The following is a 17,546-nucleotide window of genomic DNA, read 5'->3' as shown; positions in this document are numbered from 1 at the left end:
GGGTTGGCGACGGGGCCAAAACAGGCCTGGAGAACAGGCGCTGGCTGGCGTTTCTAATATGGGGGCCACCAATGGTGAGACACGGCCCATGCTGAGCAACATGAGAGATGTGATACATAAGTAGCAGTCAAGTACGACATTCCTTGTTTTCCTAGAGTGGCCATGCAGGGGAATGTTTGGTCCAGCCAGTCGAGAACTTCCTGTTTCCTCCTGGCTGGGACATACTTCCTTTGCATGTGACTAGAGGTGGGCGTGGCCTTACCTGCCCAGGTAACAAAATGGCAAGGCACACCCCCTCGGTTTGATTCCTCCTTTTCCATCTTCCTTTCCTCGTGTGAACTGCCAGGATTAAACCCCCTTATGGGGTAGATCCACACGTACGTATTTGTAACTAAGTCTGCCTTCAGGGATCCAACTGTGAACTGATGATGCGAGTAAACTTCTTTTGTATACTTTACACAAGATTGTGGCGTGTTTATTCTTTTAAGAGGGATATAAGGGAACTTACCAGGAACCTAATACAGTGGACGCTCCGGTTGCGAACGTGATCCGTGCGGGATGCATGTTCGCAACCCACGTCTGCGCATGCGCGGCTTGCGATTCGGTGTTTCTGCGCATGCACAAAATGCAATTTAGCACTTCTACACATGCACGGCCGCCAAAACCTGGAAGTAACCCGTTCCGGTACTTCCGGGCTTCGGCGGTCCGTAACCTGAAAAAACGCAACCTGAAGCGTCTGTAACCCGAGGTATGACTGTATTGAGAGGCTTAAACAAGCCTCCAACCAGCTATCCACTGTGCATTTAAAAGGGGAATGTAAAACTCTGCTAGAGTGCAAAATATGGTCTGAAGCTCAGCATCGAAAAAAACTAAGATCATGGCCCCTGGTCCCATCACCTCCTGGCAAATAGAAGGGGAAGAAATGGAGGCAGTGAGAGATTTTACTTTCTTGGGCTCCATGATCACTGCAGATGGTGACAGCAGCCACGAAATTAAAAGACGCCTGCTTCTTGGGAGAAAAGCAATGACAAACCTAGACAGCATCTTAAAAAGCAGAGACATCACCTTGCCAACAAAGGTCCGTATAGTAAAAGCTATGGTTTCCCCAGTAGTGATGTATGGAAGTGAGAGCTGGACCATAAAGAAGGCTGATAGCCAAAGAATTGATGCTTTTGAATTTTGGTGCTGGAGGAGACTCTGGAGAGTCCCATGGACTGCAAGAAGATCAAACCTCTCCATTCTGAAGGAAATCAGCCCTGAGTGCTCACGGGAAGGACAGATCCTGAAGCTGAGGCTCCAAGACTTTGGCCACCTCATGAGAAGAGAAGACTCCCTGGAAAAGACCCTGATGTTGGGAAAGATGGAGGGCACAAGGAGAAGGGGACGACAGAGGACGAGATGGTGGGACAGTGTTCTCAAAGCGACCAGCATGAGTCTGACCAAACTGCGGGAGGCAGTGGAAGACAGGAGTGCCTGGCGTGCTCTGGTCCAGGGGGTCACGAAGAGGTGGACACGACTAAACAACAACAACAACCCAAAAACTCTGCTAGCCCAAGTTAAGAAGGATATTAATAAACAACATATCCTCTCCTGCCTCCCTGAACATTCCCACACGGCGGAGGCGTGAGGCTCAGTGGCAGCCGCAGCTCCCTGCCACCATGTCATCATACTGCTTAAGCACCACGTTTTCGTCGTCGTCGAAATATAGCAGGTTGATGGAGAACAGCTTGTCCGGCACGCAACAGGGGCCACTGACTTCCTGGCTGAGCTTCAGGGCATTGATGATGGAGAGGACGGTGGCGTGGTTCGTGGGTCTCATGTTCTCCCCCAGCGGGAAGGGGCAGGAACCTTTGCAATGGTAGGCGTTGTAGCCCCGGGGAGAGATGATCCAGCCGGACCACCCGATTTCCTCAAAGTCCACGGAGAGCGGGAGCCTCTGGCAAGGGAGCTGGTAGTCCACTGAGCGAGGGGTCCGTGTGCCGTTGGATTTGGGGCCTGCCAGATGTCCAGGAAGGGCAGCGTTCTGATGGGACAATTCTAAGCAGGAGAGAACGAGATCATAGTTGTAATAATAATAATAATAATAATTGTTAAGTTGTGGGCGAACATATCAGACGACACAGCGATTCTTCCAAAGCAGCTCTTTATTTGTAAGCTGGAACAGAACTGAACTGAGGAGCTCAGTCAGCCTGCTTATATAGAGCTCCACTAGAATGCGACAGTAACCATTTTCTGTAACTAGCCAATCACTGAACGTCACTTCCGACCCTTCATTTGCATAACTATCTACAGTATCCCCCTGCTGGCCCAGGGTGAGAACTTCAGTACATAACAATAATAATAATTTCTTGTTCATACCCCGCCCATCTGGCTGGGTTTCCCCAGCCGCTCTGGGTGGCTCCCGACAGAATATTAAAAGCACAATAGAACATCAAACATCAAAAGCTTCCCCAAACAAGGCTGCCTTCAAATGTCTTCTAAAAGTCAGAGAGTTGTTTATTTCCTTGACATCTGACAGGAGGGCATTCCACAGGGCGGGCGCCACCACTGAGAAGGCCCTGTGCCTGGTTCCCTGCAATCTCACTTCTTGCAGGGAGGGAACCGCCAGAAGGCCCTCAGACCTGGACCTCAGTGTCCGGGCAGAACGATGGGGGTGGAGACACTCCTTCAGGTATACAGGACTGAGGCCGTTTAGGGCTTTAAAGGTCAGCACCAACACTTTGAATTGTGCTCAGAAACGTACTGGGAGCCAGTGTAGGTCTTGCAGGACCAGTTATATGGTCTTGGCGGCCGCTCTCGGTCACCAGTCTAGCTGCCGCATTCTGGATTAATTGCAGTTTCCGGGTCACCTTCAAGGGTAGCCCCACATAGAGCGCATTGCAGTAGTCCAAGCGGGAGATAACCAGAGCATGCACCATTTTGGCGAGACAGTCTGCGGGCAGGGAGGGACTCATCCTGCGTACCAGATGGAGCTGGTAGACAGCTGGCCTGGACACAGAACTGACCTGCGCCTCCATGGACAGCTGTGAGTAGCGTGAACGGCCAGTTGAGTAGATTAACGTTCGCTTATCTTTCCAAAAACGTTTAGATGCCGCCCTCCCGCAGTCATTTAAAAGTGCCACGTTGCAAAATAAAATTTAAAGTGTTGTCTTGAGAGACAATGGAGTGCACCTCCGAAGGTGAAACATTGAAATGACCTCCCTGGGGCACAAGAGTTTTTGGCACCCGTTTGGCTGCAGAAATTGCTGGAAGGAGCTGTACAGTGGTACCTCGGGTTTCATACGCTTCAGGTTACAGACTCTGCTAACCCACAAATAGTGGTTCAGGTTAAGAACAGACTCAGGTTAAGAACGGACCTCTGGAACGAATTAAGTACTTAACCTGAGGTACCACTGTACAACTGTCTTAGGGACTCTGTTCTGGATTTGTGAAGGCCCAAGGCTTACTTCTGAGCCTTTTCTTCTCGCAGCAGAGATTTAGGACCAGACTTTTCCTTCTAGATTGGCGGTTCTCAACGTGTGGGTCCCCAGATGTGGTTGGACTACAACTCCCATCATCCCTGAGCTCTGGTCTTGCTAGCTAGGGATGATGGGAATTGTAGTCCAACCACATCTGGGGACCCACAAGTTGAGAAAGGCTGTTCTGAATGATCTACCTTCCCAGGTGGGTGAATCCCACTTTCCCCTCCCTTCTCTCTACAGCACATACAGCAAACTGCCTTCTTGGCCATCAGAGCCATTCTTGGGTGGTCTGCTGAAGAATTACAGTCACGGGAATAAGGTGGATCCTAAAAATGGATATTTCAAGTGCCAAGGAGTGGGGAGGACATGAGCGTACGATGAGCGACGAAAGTGCCTTCTTCCTTGGACTATATGGAACTTGCTGAACTGACTGGGAGACTCCGAGACCAGAGAGAAGAGACGGTGGAAGAAGATTGGAAGAAATTTAAGGAATATTTGGGGGGGGGAAATATGTTAATATTTAAATCTTAGAATAGCTTTGGAAGTGGATATAGGCTGTAGGGTTAGAAGTAGGAGATAGTGTATTTTTAAACAGTATTATCTGTAAGTAATAAAAGATTTTTTATGGTTAAAGCAAGTGCGATAAAAAAAAAATGGGTGGAAATTATGATATATGTAACTGCTAAAGATGAGGTAAAATGAAAATCAGATTGGGGGGTTGGGGGAAGCCCACCTAACAATGTTTAGGGGGGGGAGGACAAGACAATAATTTGTTTGTATTGTTGGTTTTTCTGTTTGTGTTGTTTATTTGTGTTATAAAATGAATTTAAAAAACCGGGGGGGGGGGTGCATTATTCCAAGTTCACTACGGATGCAACAGACTTTTATGTCCCCTTTCATTACAGCAATGTCCTTGATCCTGCCACACCGATAGACAAAAACATATCTTTCTTTACTCACCTAAGAAGGGGTTGGTGGGCAACAGGGCTCCCCGACGCCCGTCGTCGGTGAACAGAACCAGCATGGGCCTTTTGCTCTCGTGGTGATCTCTGCCCGACGCAAACTGCACGGCTCCATCGTCCAGGGGGTGGCCACTGAGGGACTGCACTGTGACCAACAACCCCTGGTTACTGCTCTCCTCGTCCATCCAGGAGCGGACCTGCAACGTTGAAATATACATTTATAAAGAAACCAGAAGCATTTTTACTGGGCATTGTGGGGAGTGATATAAATAGAAAGGAATGTAAGCTTTTTTTATATGCAACAACAGCAGCAAGAATATTATTGGCCCAAAAATGGAAGCAAGAAGAATTACCGACGATTGATGTTAATGGACTATGCAGAATTAGATAAATTAACATGAAAGATTCGAAACCGGCAGGACCAGAATTTCTGGAGTAAATTTACGGACTATTTGAAAAGTGTTTGTGAAGATCAGACGATGTTTGTAGGTTTGCAAGAAGTTTTGTGAAGAGTATTATTGGAATTATTACAAAAATTGATAAAGGGGGGGATGATTCGTTAAGAGATTTAAAAGTAATATAAAATTGAGAAATGCAGAAGAAGTGATTACAACGGTGGATTTTCAGAGGTGCTGATGGAAGTCTAAAAAGACTGTATAAGTGATAAAGTTGTGTGGTACATTTTATAATTTACATGTTCAAATCAATAAAAATTATGATTATTATTATTTTTAAAAAGGAAACCTCTGTGGTCAACGTAGAGCAGACTCTAAAAAAGGCATCAAAACAAACTCACCGCTTGCGTGATGGCGAAGACCTCCCAGCCGGTTCCCTGCACGGCAAGGAGTTTAGCAGACAGTAGCTTCTTTCCTTCAGGGGTATCCATGCTGTCTTTGTCAAGGACCTGATAAATGCTCACCTGAAAGGATGGAGAGAGAGAGTAAGGTCAGCCAAAAGAATCAGGTCTTGCTCACACCAGCCCCAGAGTGCTCCAGTTTGTAAATGTCCCTTCGAATCGAGCCTGTTTAAGCAATTCACGTGAAATCCCACCCCGAGGTGCGGCAGTGGGAAAAGCACTCTGCACATGCTCTCTGGAAACATCATTTGTGACTTCTTTCAAAGCTCTGTGAGGCAGCGGCGGCAGCCCCCAAGGCTTGGAAAGAGGATTTGGATGTCAACAGTTGTATAATAATAATAATAATAATAGTAATAATATTTATTTATACGCCGCCCTCCCTGGCCAGAGCAGGGCTCAGGGCGGCTAACACCAATAAAATCACAGTAAAAACGTAAGGGGGCGGGGACCGATTTAAAATAAAGGTTAAAATGCAGCCTCATTTTAAAAGTAGCCCATAGATCAAGACCATAAGGGGAGGGAAACAGAAGGGTCAGACTGAGTCCAAACCAAAGGCCAGGCGGAACAGCTCCGTCTTGCAGGCCCTGCGGAAAGATGTCAAGTCCCGCAGGGCCCTGGTCTCTTGGGACAGAGCATTCCACCAGATCGGGGCCAGTACTGAAAAGGCCCTGGCCCTAGTTGAGACCAATCTAACCACCTTGCAACCTCCAAAACGTTGCCATTTGTGGACCTTAAGGTCCTCCACGGGGCATACCAGGAGAGGCGGTCCCGTAGGTGCAAGGGTCCTGGGCCACATAGGGCTTTAAAGGTCAAAACCAGCACCTTAAACCTGACCCTGTACTCCACCGGGAGCCAGTGCAGTTGGTAACGCACTGGGTGAATGCGATCCCGCACCAAGAACCCCGTAAGGAGCCTCGCTGCAGCATTCTGCACCCGCTGGAGTTTCTGGGACAGCTTCAAGGGCAGCCCCGCGTAGAGCGAATTACAGTAGTCAAGCCTGGAGGTGACCGTCGCAGGGATCACTGTGGCCAGGGCGGGGCGGGAAAGGTAAGGGACCAACTGCTTCCAGTTGGAAGCTTTCAGACTCAAACCAGGTTTTTTTGGGGGGGTGAGACAAGCAAGCAGTGGAGGGCTGTGGGCGATAGTTCATTCAGTAGAGCATGAGGCTCTGTCACAGGGCCATGAGCCCCACATTGGACAAAAGATTTCTGCATTTTAGCGGGGTCAGACTAGATGACCCGCGTGGTCCCTTCCAACTATGATTCCGTGATATGTTGCGCACAAGGAAGGCTATTTTATTTTATTTTATTTTAGAGGGGAGAATGGACTGCCTTCTCCTCCTTATCATAATCAATAAACACGTCTGGAACATTTTTCTGCAAAACTTTTCGGACCATAGATACCCTAACCCCCACTTCTCTTAGGCTGCCAGACCAATCAGCCTAAAAGAATTTTTTTTAAAATGATATATTTTTTTTGCTTTCGTCATGTTTTTCAATTAATGCGTCTGCTCACTTGACAGGCGTTGATTATTAAAAGAGCAGACATCCTGACCTTTAATTTCAAGGGCTAAGTGTGTACTATGTTGAATTCTGCCAGAAAAGTCCTTCAACCAAAACGAAACACCAAATAAGAATATCAGTGGTACCGTAGAGGACAAAATTTAAACATGGAAAGTGCTGAAACAGTAAATCAGCAGAACAAAACAAGTTTCCTGTTTACGCTCGACTGCCGTGTAACTACAGCTATTAACAGAAAACGAGACCAGGAGGGGAAATGTATGAAACAACTTTTAAGCAAGCACAAAGGTACTGTGAAAAATCATGAATATTGTCCAAGTTCCCTGCCAAAAATTGACGAGGGCACATTTTGAAGGGTTTTGAGGGTTTTTTTACTAGATACTTGGAAGCTTCTAATGTTCTGCTCTGGTCAGACCTCAGCTGGAGTACTGTGTCCAGTTCTGGGCACCACAGTTCAAGAAGGACACTGACAAACTGGAACGTGTCCAGAGGAGGGCAACCAAAATGGTCAAAGGCCTGGAAACGATGCCTTATGAGGAACGGCTAAAGGAGCTGGGCATGTTTAGCCTGGAGAAGAGGAGGTTAAGGGGTGATATGATAGCCATGTTCAAATCTAGAAAAGGATGTCACATAGAGGAGGGAGAAAGGTTGTTTTCTGCTGCTCCAGAGAAGCGGACACGGAGCAATGGATCCAAACTACAAGAAAGAAGATTCCACCTAAACATTAGGAAGAAGAGCTGTTTGACAGTGGAATTTGCTGCCAAGGAGTGTGGTGGAGTCTCCTCCTTTGGAGGTCTTGAAGCAGAGGCTTGACAACCATATGTCAGGAGTGCTCTGATGGTGTTTCCTGCTTGGCAGGGGGTTGGACTCGATGGCCCTTGTGGTCTCTTCCAACTCTATGATTCTATGATTCAGCACACGAGGAAGACTTGACCATTATTGACCCAGCTTCTATGGGGAGTGCGATTCCCGGCAACTGGGTCTTCAGAAGTCAAGAGTGCCCCTGGGCATGGAAAGAGCGGAGCTCTCGGGGAAGGCTTTGGCCATTTACCTGGCAGAAGTGCTGCCTTCTGGGAAAAGGTCCATCGGCTGCCCTCGCCCGCAGCTTGAAGAGGTGCAACTCAGCCGTGAGGACTCTCTCGTTCTTTGCCACGCTGGACAGGATGAAGAGGAAACGCATCTGGTCACTGTGAGCTGGAGACGGAGGAAGGGAAGGTTATTAAAAATGTCCTTTTGTCCCTCTCAAGGCTCGTCCACATTCAATTGCCATTTGTTCAGATTCAGTGCTACACAGTGACTTGCGATCTCGATCACACGCAGTCTGTAGTCCGCTGGCAGTAGGAGTACAATGTGGGCATGTCTTTAAGTTAACATCTTACATTAAAAACCTGACAGTACCAAACTATCGAAGGCTTTTCACCAAAGCCAGACTAAACGTCTTTCCTTCTGCAGTGTTGAGAGGAGTTCCCTACCAGGACAGACTTTGCTCGTGTGCTCAAGACATCAATCCCATAAAACATATTTTGTTGCACTGTGCAAAATATGAGCAAGCCAGGGCTGAACTGATACTACCCTTGCTGGTACCTTTCCCGGGAAAACCAGAGGCTCGCTATGTCAGGTTCCTATTGGAAGACCGGACAAACGCTAGAACAGTGGCCAAGTTTTTATCGTGGTTGCAAGAACCAATGATCCCTATATTCTGAACAAAATGCTTGTTTAACCTGGAGGTAGGCTGTCTGAATTGTGTTTTGCTTTGCAACGATTTGTTGGGTCTCTGGACCGGAATAAAGATTGTTGTTGATGATGATTCAGTGCTAAAAGAGCAGGGGTAAACAGAGATGTTGGGAAAGTCTTTTTTTTTTCTGCAGCGCTTTCCGGCTAATAAAATAGCAGCCGCCAGAGGCAGGCTTGGCTGAGCAGGAACCGCTAAGCTCACCCCGCAAACCTGCTGATGCCGTGATGATCTGGGTTCAGATCCTGGCTCAGCCATGAAATCCACCTTTCTCTCGGTGTAGCTCATAGGCAGGATTTCAGGGCTCAAAACCAGAAAAGGGAAGCAGTGGGTGAGAGAGAGAGAGAGAAACTGAATAAAGGATAGCTGGTAAATGCATCGAGGGCTTGGTCGAGATTCGAACTCGGCTCTCCTGAAGCCCAACCATTCCGAAGCACAGGTTTACGCTTTGCAGGTGGCACGGGAAGAAGGATTGCTCCAATCAGCCCTAGCGAATGTCAAGACGGAAAGAATTTTCCCAAAGGACTCGAATGAAGCCAAACTGAGATATCTACTAAATGATGAAGACCCCCTAAGATCACTCACGGTTGCCAGATTCTTGATCCGCGTCCTATCCCTAAAGAAGAAAAACGGACTCCTGTGCGGCTCGGATAACCCTTTTAAACCACGATCTATGTTTTAGGATGTAACTAGGTGATACCTCCACTGATGTCTTTTATTAACTTATGAGCAGAGGGCGATGTTTATGTTGCAAATTTATTGTAATGTATGTTGTTGGTCTTTTGCTTATTTTGCTTTGGTTCTTGTCTGTTTTCTGTAAGTTTTTGCCTGTTTTAAATTTGGAGGTTTAAGTATATATATGTTGGTGGGAAACTGTCATGTGACGGGCCAATGGCCGTAATAAATATCAATCAATCAATCAATCAATCAATCCCAAAGGAAGTGTATCAAGGATCCCGATCCCAGGTAAAACAACAAAAGCCTGGTGGGTTCATTGTACCAGCGCTTTTGTGTGTTTGAGGCAGGGACCAAGCCTGCTTTAAGCCTTGAAAATGCCACTTGTGAAAAAAGGCGAAAGATTTATCCGATCTGAAGAGAACCCAGAGTATATTAAGAATACCATATAGTAAAAGGCCAGAGGCATTCCTTTTAGGAATTTTATTCTGAAAGACAAAACTAATTTTTTCTTATATGCAATGTCTGCAGCAAGAATCCTGGTAGCTAAGTATTGGAAAGGGAATCTGTTACCCACTAGGGGAGAACGGTTATGTAAGCTTTCAGAATGTTTAGAATTAGCCAAATTGACAGATATAGTAAGACAAAAACCAAAAAGTGAAGTTAAAAAAGAATGGGAGTGCCTAAATGAATACCTCAAAAGTCAAGGTTCGAGGACAGAAATCTGGCTGAGTCTGGAATAACCTTGTGAAGTGAAAGGATATGAAAGAAGGATTTATATCTAGATGTTAGGATAGAGATGATAAAGGAAACACAGGAAAATAGGAAGACACAATGAGATATGTTTTTATAATGTTGCACTATTTTAGTGTTGTTAGCTGCCCTGAGCCCGGCTTCGGCTGGGGAGGGCGGGATATAAATAAAATTTATTTATTTATTTATTTATTATTATTATTATTATTATTATTATTATTATTATTATTAGATAAAGGAGGTGCTGTGGGATTGGTGGAAGTCATTGTCTTGTTGTTGTTTTAGTGTTTATAATATTAACTTGTAAGATATGGAGTTGGTTTTTTGGTTTTGGTTTTGTTGCTTTTTTTAGATTTCGAACGTTGATTTTTGTGTGTTGTGTATTATTTTTTGATATCTTTCGTGTTGTTGTTGTGTGGGAAATACTAATAAAATTTATTTTTTAAAAAGAAAAGAAAATGCCACTTGTGGGGAGCTACAGAGAAAACACACAGCAGCAGCATATGCCCAAATTTCTGCAAGGAAAATTGAGTAGGTTTAAACTAGCACTTGAATGTTGAAAATCTCCTTTCTTCCCAGGTGCTACCAAAACCTTCATGGCCACCTAACAGCCATGTGTCGCCTCCTACATTCCATGTTAAAAGGTGGCTTGCCGTGGCTCATGAGGAAAAAAATATCTATGTTAGGGCAATTCCTAAATTAGTCATTTTTGGTGGGATTGTCCGTTAGTTAATGAATTCTGGGAACAGATTGGTACAGAAATATTGGGAATTGTGGGTAGGAAGGTGGAAATATCTAAATTAATGGTTCTTATTAGCCTGAGTAGCACCGAGTTAGAAACAAAAGAGAAATGTAAATGGGTAAATTTGATGGTTATTGCAGCCAGATAAGTTATAGCAGGTAATTGGAAAAATGCAGAAGAGCTGGGGGTGAACCAATGGAGGGAAAAACTGAATAATATTATAATCTTAGAATATCTAACTGAGAAGATTCTTAAAATGAAAGGGTTTAAGGTCAGTGAGGAGGATTGGTTTGAGAAGATATTGAATTATTTGGGCAGGTTTGAACAATTTGGGGCAACTAAAATGTTAAAAGTTAAATAAACCTTGTGAAGGGAGGAATGTTAAGGTATATAGAATTGTACATATGGTTAATTTGAATATGTTATTATTGATTATGTATCAGCCGCCTGGGGGGTTTCACTGTTTGTGTTTTGGTTGTTGGTAATAAATAAATAAATATAAAAATTCCTAAATTAGGCTGACAAAAAGGTTACGGGAATAGTGTGCAAGCTTTCACGTTCTCCAGAACTCTTCACCTCGCCTGAGGAAGAGCTCTGTGGGACTCAAAAGCTTGCAAGCTGATCGTGTAACATTTTTGGATGACCTGGTAAAGAAATGTCCTAATATGGAATTTTTTTTGATGGGGCCAACACAACTACGTTTATTTTTTTGTGTCACCTGGACATAACTTGAGTGCAGAAAGTGGACATTTAAAAGAGTGAGTTTCAACACTTATTTTGACGTTAACCTCACCCCCACTCCTAAAAATAAGAGAAAATAGGTTGCATCTGATATTAGCCCTGTCAGAGCTGACCTGCTGAAATCAACGGATACAAATTACTTCAGTGCATTAATTTTAAAAGGTTGACTCTGAGTAGATACAACCAGATATGTTTAGGGTGCGCTAAACGTGAAATATTTTGGAAAGCTAACACGTGCCAGAAGGCTGTTATTTTTGCTGCAACTGACTCACAGTTCCCCCTCTGCAAGCTAAAATGCATGTTCGCAATTTTAAGTGAATCACTGGTTCGCTAGTAAAACTGAATTACTGTGCTGCAAAATGATGCACATCTAAAAAGCGTGTCCCCAGCGTGAAAAGCTTGGAAAGCTCTGATCTGGTCCAAGTCCTTTGCAATGCAGGAATATGTAGCGTTCCCATATGGGCATCAAACCTGTAACCTTGCCATTTATCGGTGCCACACTCTAACCAAATGAGTTATCCTGGCTCCAAGGAATCATTTCCTGATCTGGATAAAATATAAAGATATTTACAGTAAGCTTTGTGCATAAGAATACCACCATCTCTGCACAGCTGTGCTGAATTTTTACAAAACAGTGTGCAAGCTTTGGAGTCCTTCAGAAAAACTGAAGGAGAGGTTGAAGATCAAACCCCAAAAGCCAACAGGGACAGAACCACCTAAACTATATGGAAAATTATTCATGTATGCTACTACAGCAGCAAGAATGTTACTCGCCCCAAAATGGAAAGAATCAGAAGTTTCAGCAAAAAAAGAATAGACACAGAAACATATGGAATAAGCAGAAATGGTGAAACTTGCTGGAAGAATTAGAAATCAAGACAACAAACTTTTTTTTAATAAAAGAATGGAAATGGGTTAGTGAATATTGACAGATAAATTGTAAACCGATAAGGACATTGGCAGGATTATTGTAATAACCTAGAATCATAGAGTTGGAAGAGACCACAAGGGCCATCGAGTCCAACCCCCTGCCAAGCAGTTTCATAAGAGTACATATTTAAAGTAGATGAATAAATGGGCAAATTAAGTTAATTTGGATATGCAGAAAAGATATTAAGAATAAATTTAAGGAACCGCAGAAAGAGGGGGGAGAGAGTTGAGTTTGGAAATGTTAAAATGGTTGTAAAATTAATGGACTGTATAAACCTGAAAAGCAAAAATAAAATAAAATAACAGGCGAAATGCCTTCATCACAAGGAAAGGTGTCAGATTTTAGGCCAGCTGTGGGGAACCTTTGCTTTTCCAGATGTTGCTCAGCTGCAGCTTCCATCAGCTCCAACAGACCCAGGGATGGTGGTGATGGGAGTTGTAGTTCATCACCTCCAGAAGGTGCAAGGTTCCCCACGCTGGGCTTTAGATAGCCATCCTAAAGGCACTGCTTTTAGGGGTTCTGTGGGAGGGAAAGTTTGCAGCCCTTGGTGGGGTCCCTAACAACAACCGCCCATCGCCTCCCTTCTGTAAACCCCGCCTTGTGCCCCAGAGACCCTGGCACCCCTCTTGCCAATGCCCCCTCTTACTTTTGTCCAGAAAGCTGCGCACTGTATTGCCTTCCAAGATGTCCGGGTCCTTGGTGACTCCATCGTCATCGGCCACCGTGTTGTAGAGGTCCACCATGTACTGGGGAGGCCGGATGATGTGCTGGGGAGATTGAGGGGGGTCCCCAATGCCAAAGACCTCCAGCAGCCTCTTGAGGGCCTGGGCTCTTGTGCCCTCGGAGCCCCCTGCCTCCAGATGGGCAGGAGATGAGGGTCTGCCAGGGAAGGCGGGCATCCATGCCAGGAGAAGCAAAATCTGGAGATGGAACATGGCTGATTTCTCTCCCTCTAGCTTCTGCTTCCATTTGGCTGTCCTCCAAGGCTGCACTTATAACCATCTCTTGGCCCCACAATGAGGTCCATAGATTAGGTCCCCCTGCTAATGGGCCACTCAGGAAGGGCTAATTGCGGCGCTAACCAGGTGCGAAGGAACACACAAGCCTTTTCTGGGGAGGGTTGTGGATTCTCTCCCTTTGACACCCCTTTCCAGATGAACCTGGCTTGGCAGGAAGGAGAAGGGAAACCAGCTGGCAAAGTTTATTCAGTGGGCAAAGGCTGGGTTTGCTCTCCCTGGGAGGCTAACGGGTGTGTAATGGGGCCATTAAGGTGGGGATTAAGGCAGCTTTTCTGCAAGAAGGCAGGAGAGAAAGGGCTAATACACAAGCAAGAAAAAAACGAGGAGCCAAGCAACCTCATTTCCCCGCAAAACAGAGCGTACATCATGGATTTGGATATAGATGCACAGAGAGGGACAGAGATGAAAACATGCTTGAAACCCAGCTGTCAGTCCCATCAAAACACCACACACTACTACATTATCCTGTAGAGCTGTATGAAAAGCCGAGGGATCGATACTTAAATTGCTTGCCACCCTCAGTAACATCAACAAAATCAGGTATTTGCTGTCTTGCTTGGCCAAACTAGCCATGCTTCAAGGCAGTGGAGTTTGAGGCAGAAGCCTCCCAACTTAGGAAAACCTCAGGAGTCCACCCTTACGCTTAATAATAATAATAATAATTTATTTGTACCCCGCCTATCTGGCTGGGTTTCCCAAACAACTCTGGGCGGCTTCCACAGAGACCAAAAATACACTAAAATATCACACATTAAAAACTTCCCTGCCTTAAGATGTCTTCTGAATGTCAGGTAGTTGTTTATCACTTTGACATCTGGTGGGAGGGCGTTCCACAGGGCGGGCACCACTACCGAGAAGGCCCTCTGCCTGGTTCCCTGTAGCTTTGCTTCTCGCAATGAGGGAACCGCCAGAAGGCCCTCGGCGCTGGACCTCAGGGTCCAGGCAGAACGATTGGGGTGGAGGCGCTCCCAGAGATAAGAGATAAGAACCACCTGACTTATTATAAGGATTTATTTTTTTAAAAAAATGCTTCTGAGCTCATGCACTCACTGCTTTCCTTTTCTTCCTTTTTTGCTTTTTGGCTATAACCTGTATTTGGCTGAGCAATACAATTTTCTATGTGCAAAATATTATTCCTACGATTGTTGCATTATTATAGGAGCAGAGGACGCTAGCTTCGTCACACCCAGCTCAGTATCCTTTACTCTCTGCAGACATCCTAGTCTTCGTGGTCCTGAATCAACGGCTAAAGATGCTGTGTGTCCACCCAGGCCCAAGATTGCCTGTGTGGCCTGACAGAGACTCGCCAGCGTTTCAGGCAGAAATTTATCCCAGCCCTGCATCCAAACTGTGCATCTAAAATACACTTGCAGCAGTAGACTATATGGAAATGGCGGAAATGACTGGCAGAATCCGAGACCAGGGAGAAGAGTTGGGGGAAGAAGATTGGAGGAAATTTAAAACTTATTTACAGAAACATTGTAAAATTTTTGAATGCTGATGACACTGAAATGAATCGAAGGGGTTCTAGCAACAAGGTAAAATGTAAGATGGGATTGATAATAGATAAACTAATAGGATATGAATTTGCTGAACCAATTTTTAAAAAGGGATACAAAAAAGGGAGGCGTGAGGAAGTCAGGAAAATAAGTTAACTAGAGATGAGAAATTAAAAAAGAGGGAGTTTTCTTTTCTTTTTTATGTGTGTTTTTTTTTCTTTTTTGTGTTTAATGTTTGTATTTTGTAACTTTGTACCTTTTTTGTCTTTGTATTTTTCTGAATTTCTTTATGGATAAAACTTAATAAAATATTATAAAAAAATAAAAATAGAATACATTTGCAGCAGTGACCTCCCCGGGGTGCAAGCCTGGGGAGTGTGCATGGTGGTCTTGGGCTGCTCAGGCGACAAGACCCACCCCCCCCTTTCTCGGCCTCGCAGGTGGGGTCTAAAGGAAAGCAGAGCAAGACGTTTGGCCCCAGCTTGGCTGCAGGAGTTGCTGGTACGAGGTACCATACAAACCACCTTAGGGACTCCGCTCCAGATTTGTGTACGGTTCACTGCTGAGCCTTTCCGTCTCCCAAAAATGTACCACAAGACAGCGGAGGTTTAGTATCAGAGTTTTTCTTTTCCTAGATGGGCTCCGTATAGTTCAAGCTACGGTTTTCCCAGTAGGGATGTATGGAAGTGAGAGCCGGACCATAAAGAAGTCTGGAAAAAAACAACTGTTGTGGTTTTTTTTACACAATTAGGGTGTAATCTGATGGTGTTTCCTGCTTGGCAGGGGGTTGGACTCGATGGCCCTTGTGGTCTCTTCCAACTCTAGGATTCTATGATTCTAGGGTTTTATTTTTAGCACTCCCATGGGTATGTGTTTTGTGCATGTGTCTTCTAGAATCATAGAATCATAGAGTTGGAAGAGACCACAAGGGCCATCGAGTCCAACCCCCTGCCAAGCAGGAAACACCATCAGAGCACTCCTGACATATGGTTGTCAAGCCTCTGCTTAAAGACCTCCAAAGTAGGAGACTCCACCACACTCCTTGGCAGCAAATTCCACTGTCAAACAGCTCTTACTGTCAGGAAGTTCTTCCTAATGTTTAGGTGGAATCTTCTTTCTTGTAGTTTGGATCCATTGCTCCGTGTCCGCTTCTCTGGAGCAGCAGAAAACAACCTTTCTCCCTCCTCTATGTGACATCCTTTTATATATTTGAACATGGCTATCATATCACCCCTTAACCTCCTCTTCTCCAGGCTAAACATGCCCAGCTCCCTTAGCCGTTCCTCATAAGGCATCGTTTCCAGGCCTTTGACCGTTTTGGTTGCCCTCCTCTGGACACGTTCCAGTTTGTCAGTGTCCTTCTTGAACTTGGTGCCCAGAACTGGACACAGTACTCCAGGTGAGGTCTGACCAGAGCAGAATACAGTGGCACTATTACTTCCCTTGATCTAGATGCTATACTCACCTACCATCATTCTACCATCATTCCAGGGAGACCCTTGCCTTGTTTTGCCAATACCAGCCTGCAGAACTGGCAAATTGTGTTCACACAAGATGAGCCCCCCAAAAAGACCTCGCTTCAGAGAAATTATGTCCACAATCAGAATCTGTCAGTCAAGGTTATCCTTAGCCGAAAGCACACACAGCTAATGGGCATGAAATGAGAGAGCAGCTCAAATCTTTAGAAGGTTCTGCTCATGATTAGAACAACTTGGGAATGGGCTTCTACTAGGGAAACACACACCAGCTCGTTCACACATAAGGTTCTGGAAGGTAAATCAAGCAAATATGAAAATGTACTTGGGTAAGGTAAAGGTAAAGGGACCCCTGACCGTTAGGTCCAGTCGTGACCGACTCTGGGGTTGCGGCACTCATCTCGCTTTATTGGCCGAGGGAGCCGGCGTACAGCTTCCGGGTCATGTGGCCACCAGGACTAAGCCGCTCCTGGCGAACCAGAGCAGCGCACGGAAACGCGATTTACCTTCCCGCTGGAGTGGTACCTATTTATCTACTTGCGCTTTGACGTGCTTTTGAACTGCTAGGTTGGCAGGAGCAGTGACCGAGCAACGGGAGCTCACCCCGTCGCGGGGATTTGAACCACCGACCTTCTGATCGGCAAGTCCTGGGCTCTGTGGTTTAACCCACAGCGCCACGCTTTTATCACTTGAGCTGTTATGGTTTTTGCAACCAATCAGTCTTCCCAGGGAACTGTAGTTCTAGGAGAGGAAGAGGGATCGTCAAACAACCATCGGCCCTTGTAACAAACCATAAAGTTCCCAGCATTCTTGGGAGGAAGCCATGTGTGTTTGAAGCTGCATGAAACTGCTTTACAGTGGTACCTCGGGTTAAGTACTTAATTCGTTCCGGAGGTCTATTCTTAACCTGAAACTGTTCTTAACCTGAAGCACCACTTTAGCTAATGGGGCCTCCTGCTGCCGCCACGCCACCGAAGCATTATTTCTGTTCTTATCCTGAAGCAAAGTTCTTAACCTGAAGCACTATTTCTGGGTTAGCGGAGTCTTTAACCTGAAGCGTATGTAACCTGAGGTACCACTGTAATTGCATGGTGCAGATGTGACCCTCTCTCTAATAATATAGGACACTTTCAACACTTCTGGGTTAAGTCAGAGTTCAGTCCTGTATCCCGGCTGCGAC

The 17,546-nt window shown here is 45.5% G+C and overlaps 1 protein-coding gene across 1 annotated transcript; it reads right to left on the bottom strand.

The window, feature by feature from the left end:
• Positions 1-1,190: 1,190 nt before the first annotated feature.
• On the bottom strand, positions 1,191-13,272 carry LOC310697182 (bone morphogenetic protein 4-like; the record flags this gene model as incomplete). The annotated part of the gene is made up of 5 exons (XM_083483504.1): positions 1,191-1,995; positions 4,422-4,620; positions 5,220-5,342; positions 7,851-7,993; positions 13,020-13,272. 5 exons carry the CDS (start codon positions 13,270-13,272, stop codon positions 1,631-1,633), a joined length of 1,083 nt encoding a protein of 360 aa, XP_083339630.1. The 3' UTR covers positions 1,191-1,630.
• Positions 13,273-17,546: the final 4,274 nt, after the last annotated feature.

The sequence above is a fragment of the Podarcis liolepis genome (genome assembly GCF_965112155.1).
Source record: "Podarcis liolepis genome assembly, chromosome: 18".
Lineage (NCBI taxonomy): Eukaryota > Metazoa > Chordata > Lepidosauria > Squamata > Lacertidae > Podarcis > Podarcis liolepis.
Note: the sequence above shows the minus strand (reverse complement) of the source record. Positions and strands in the feature narration are given on the sequence as shown.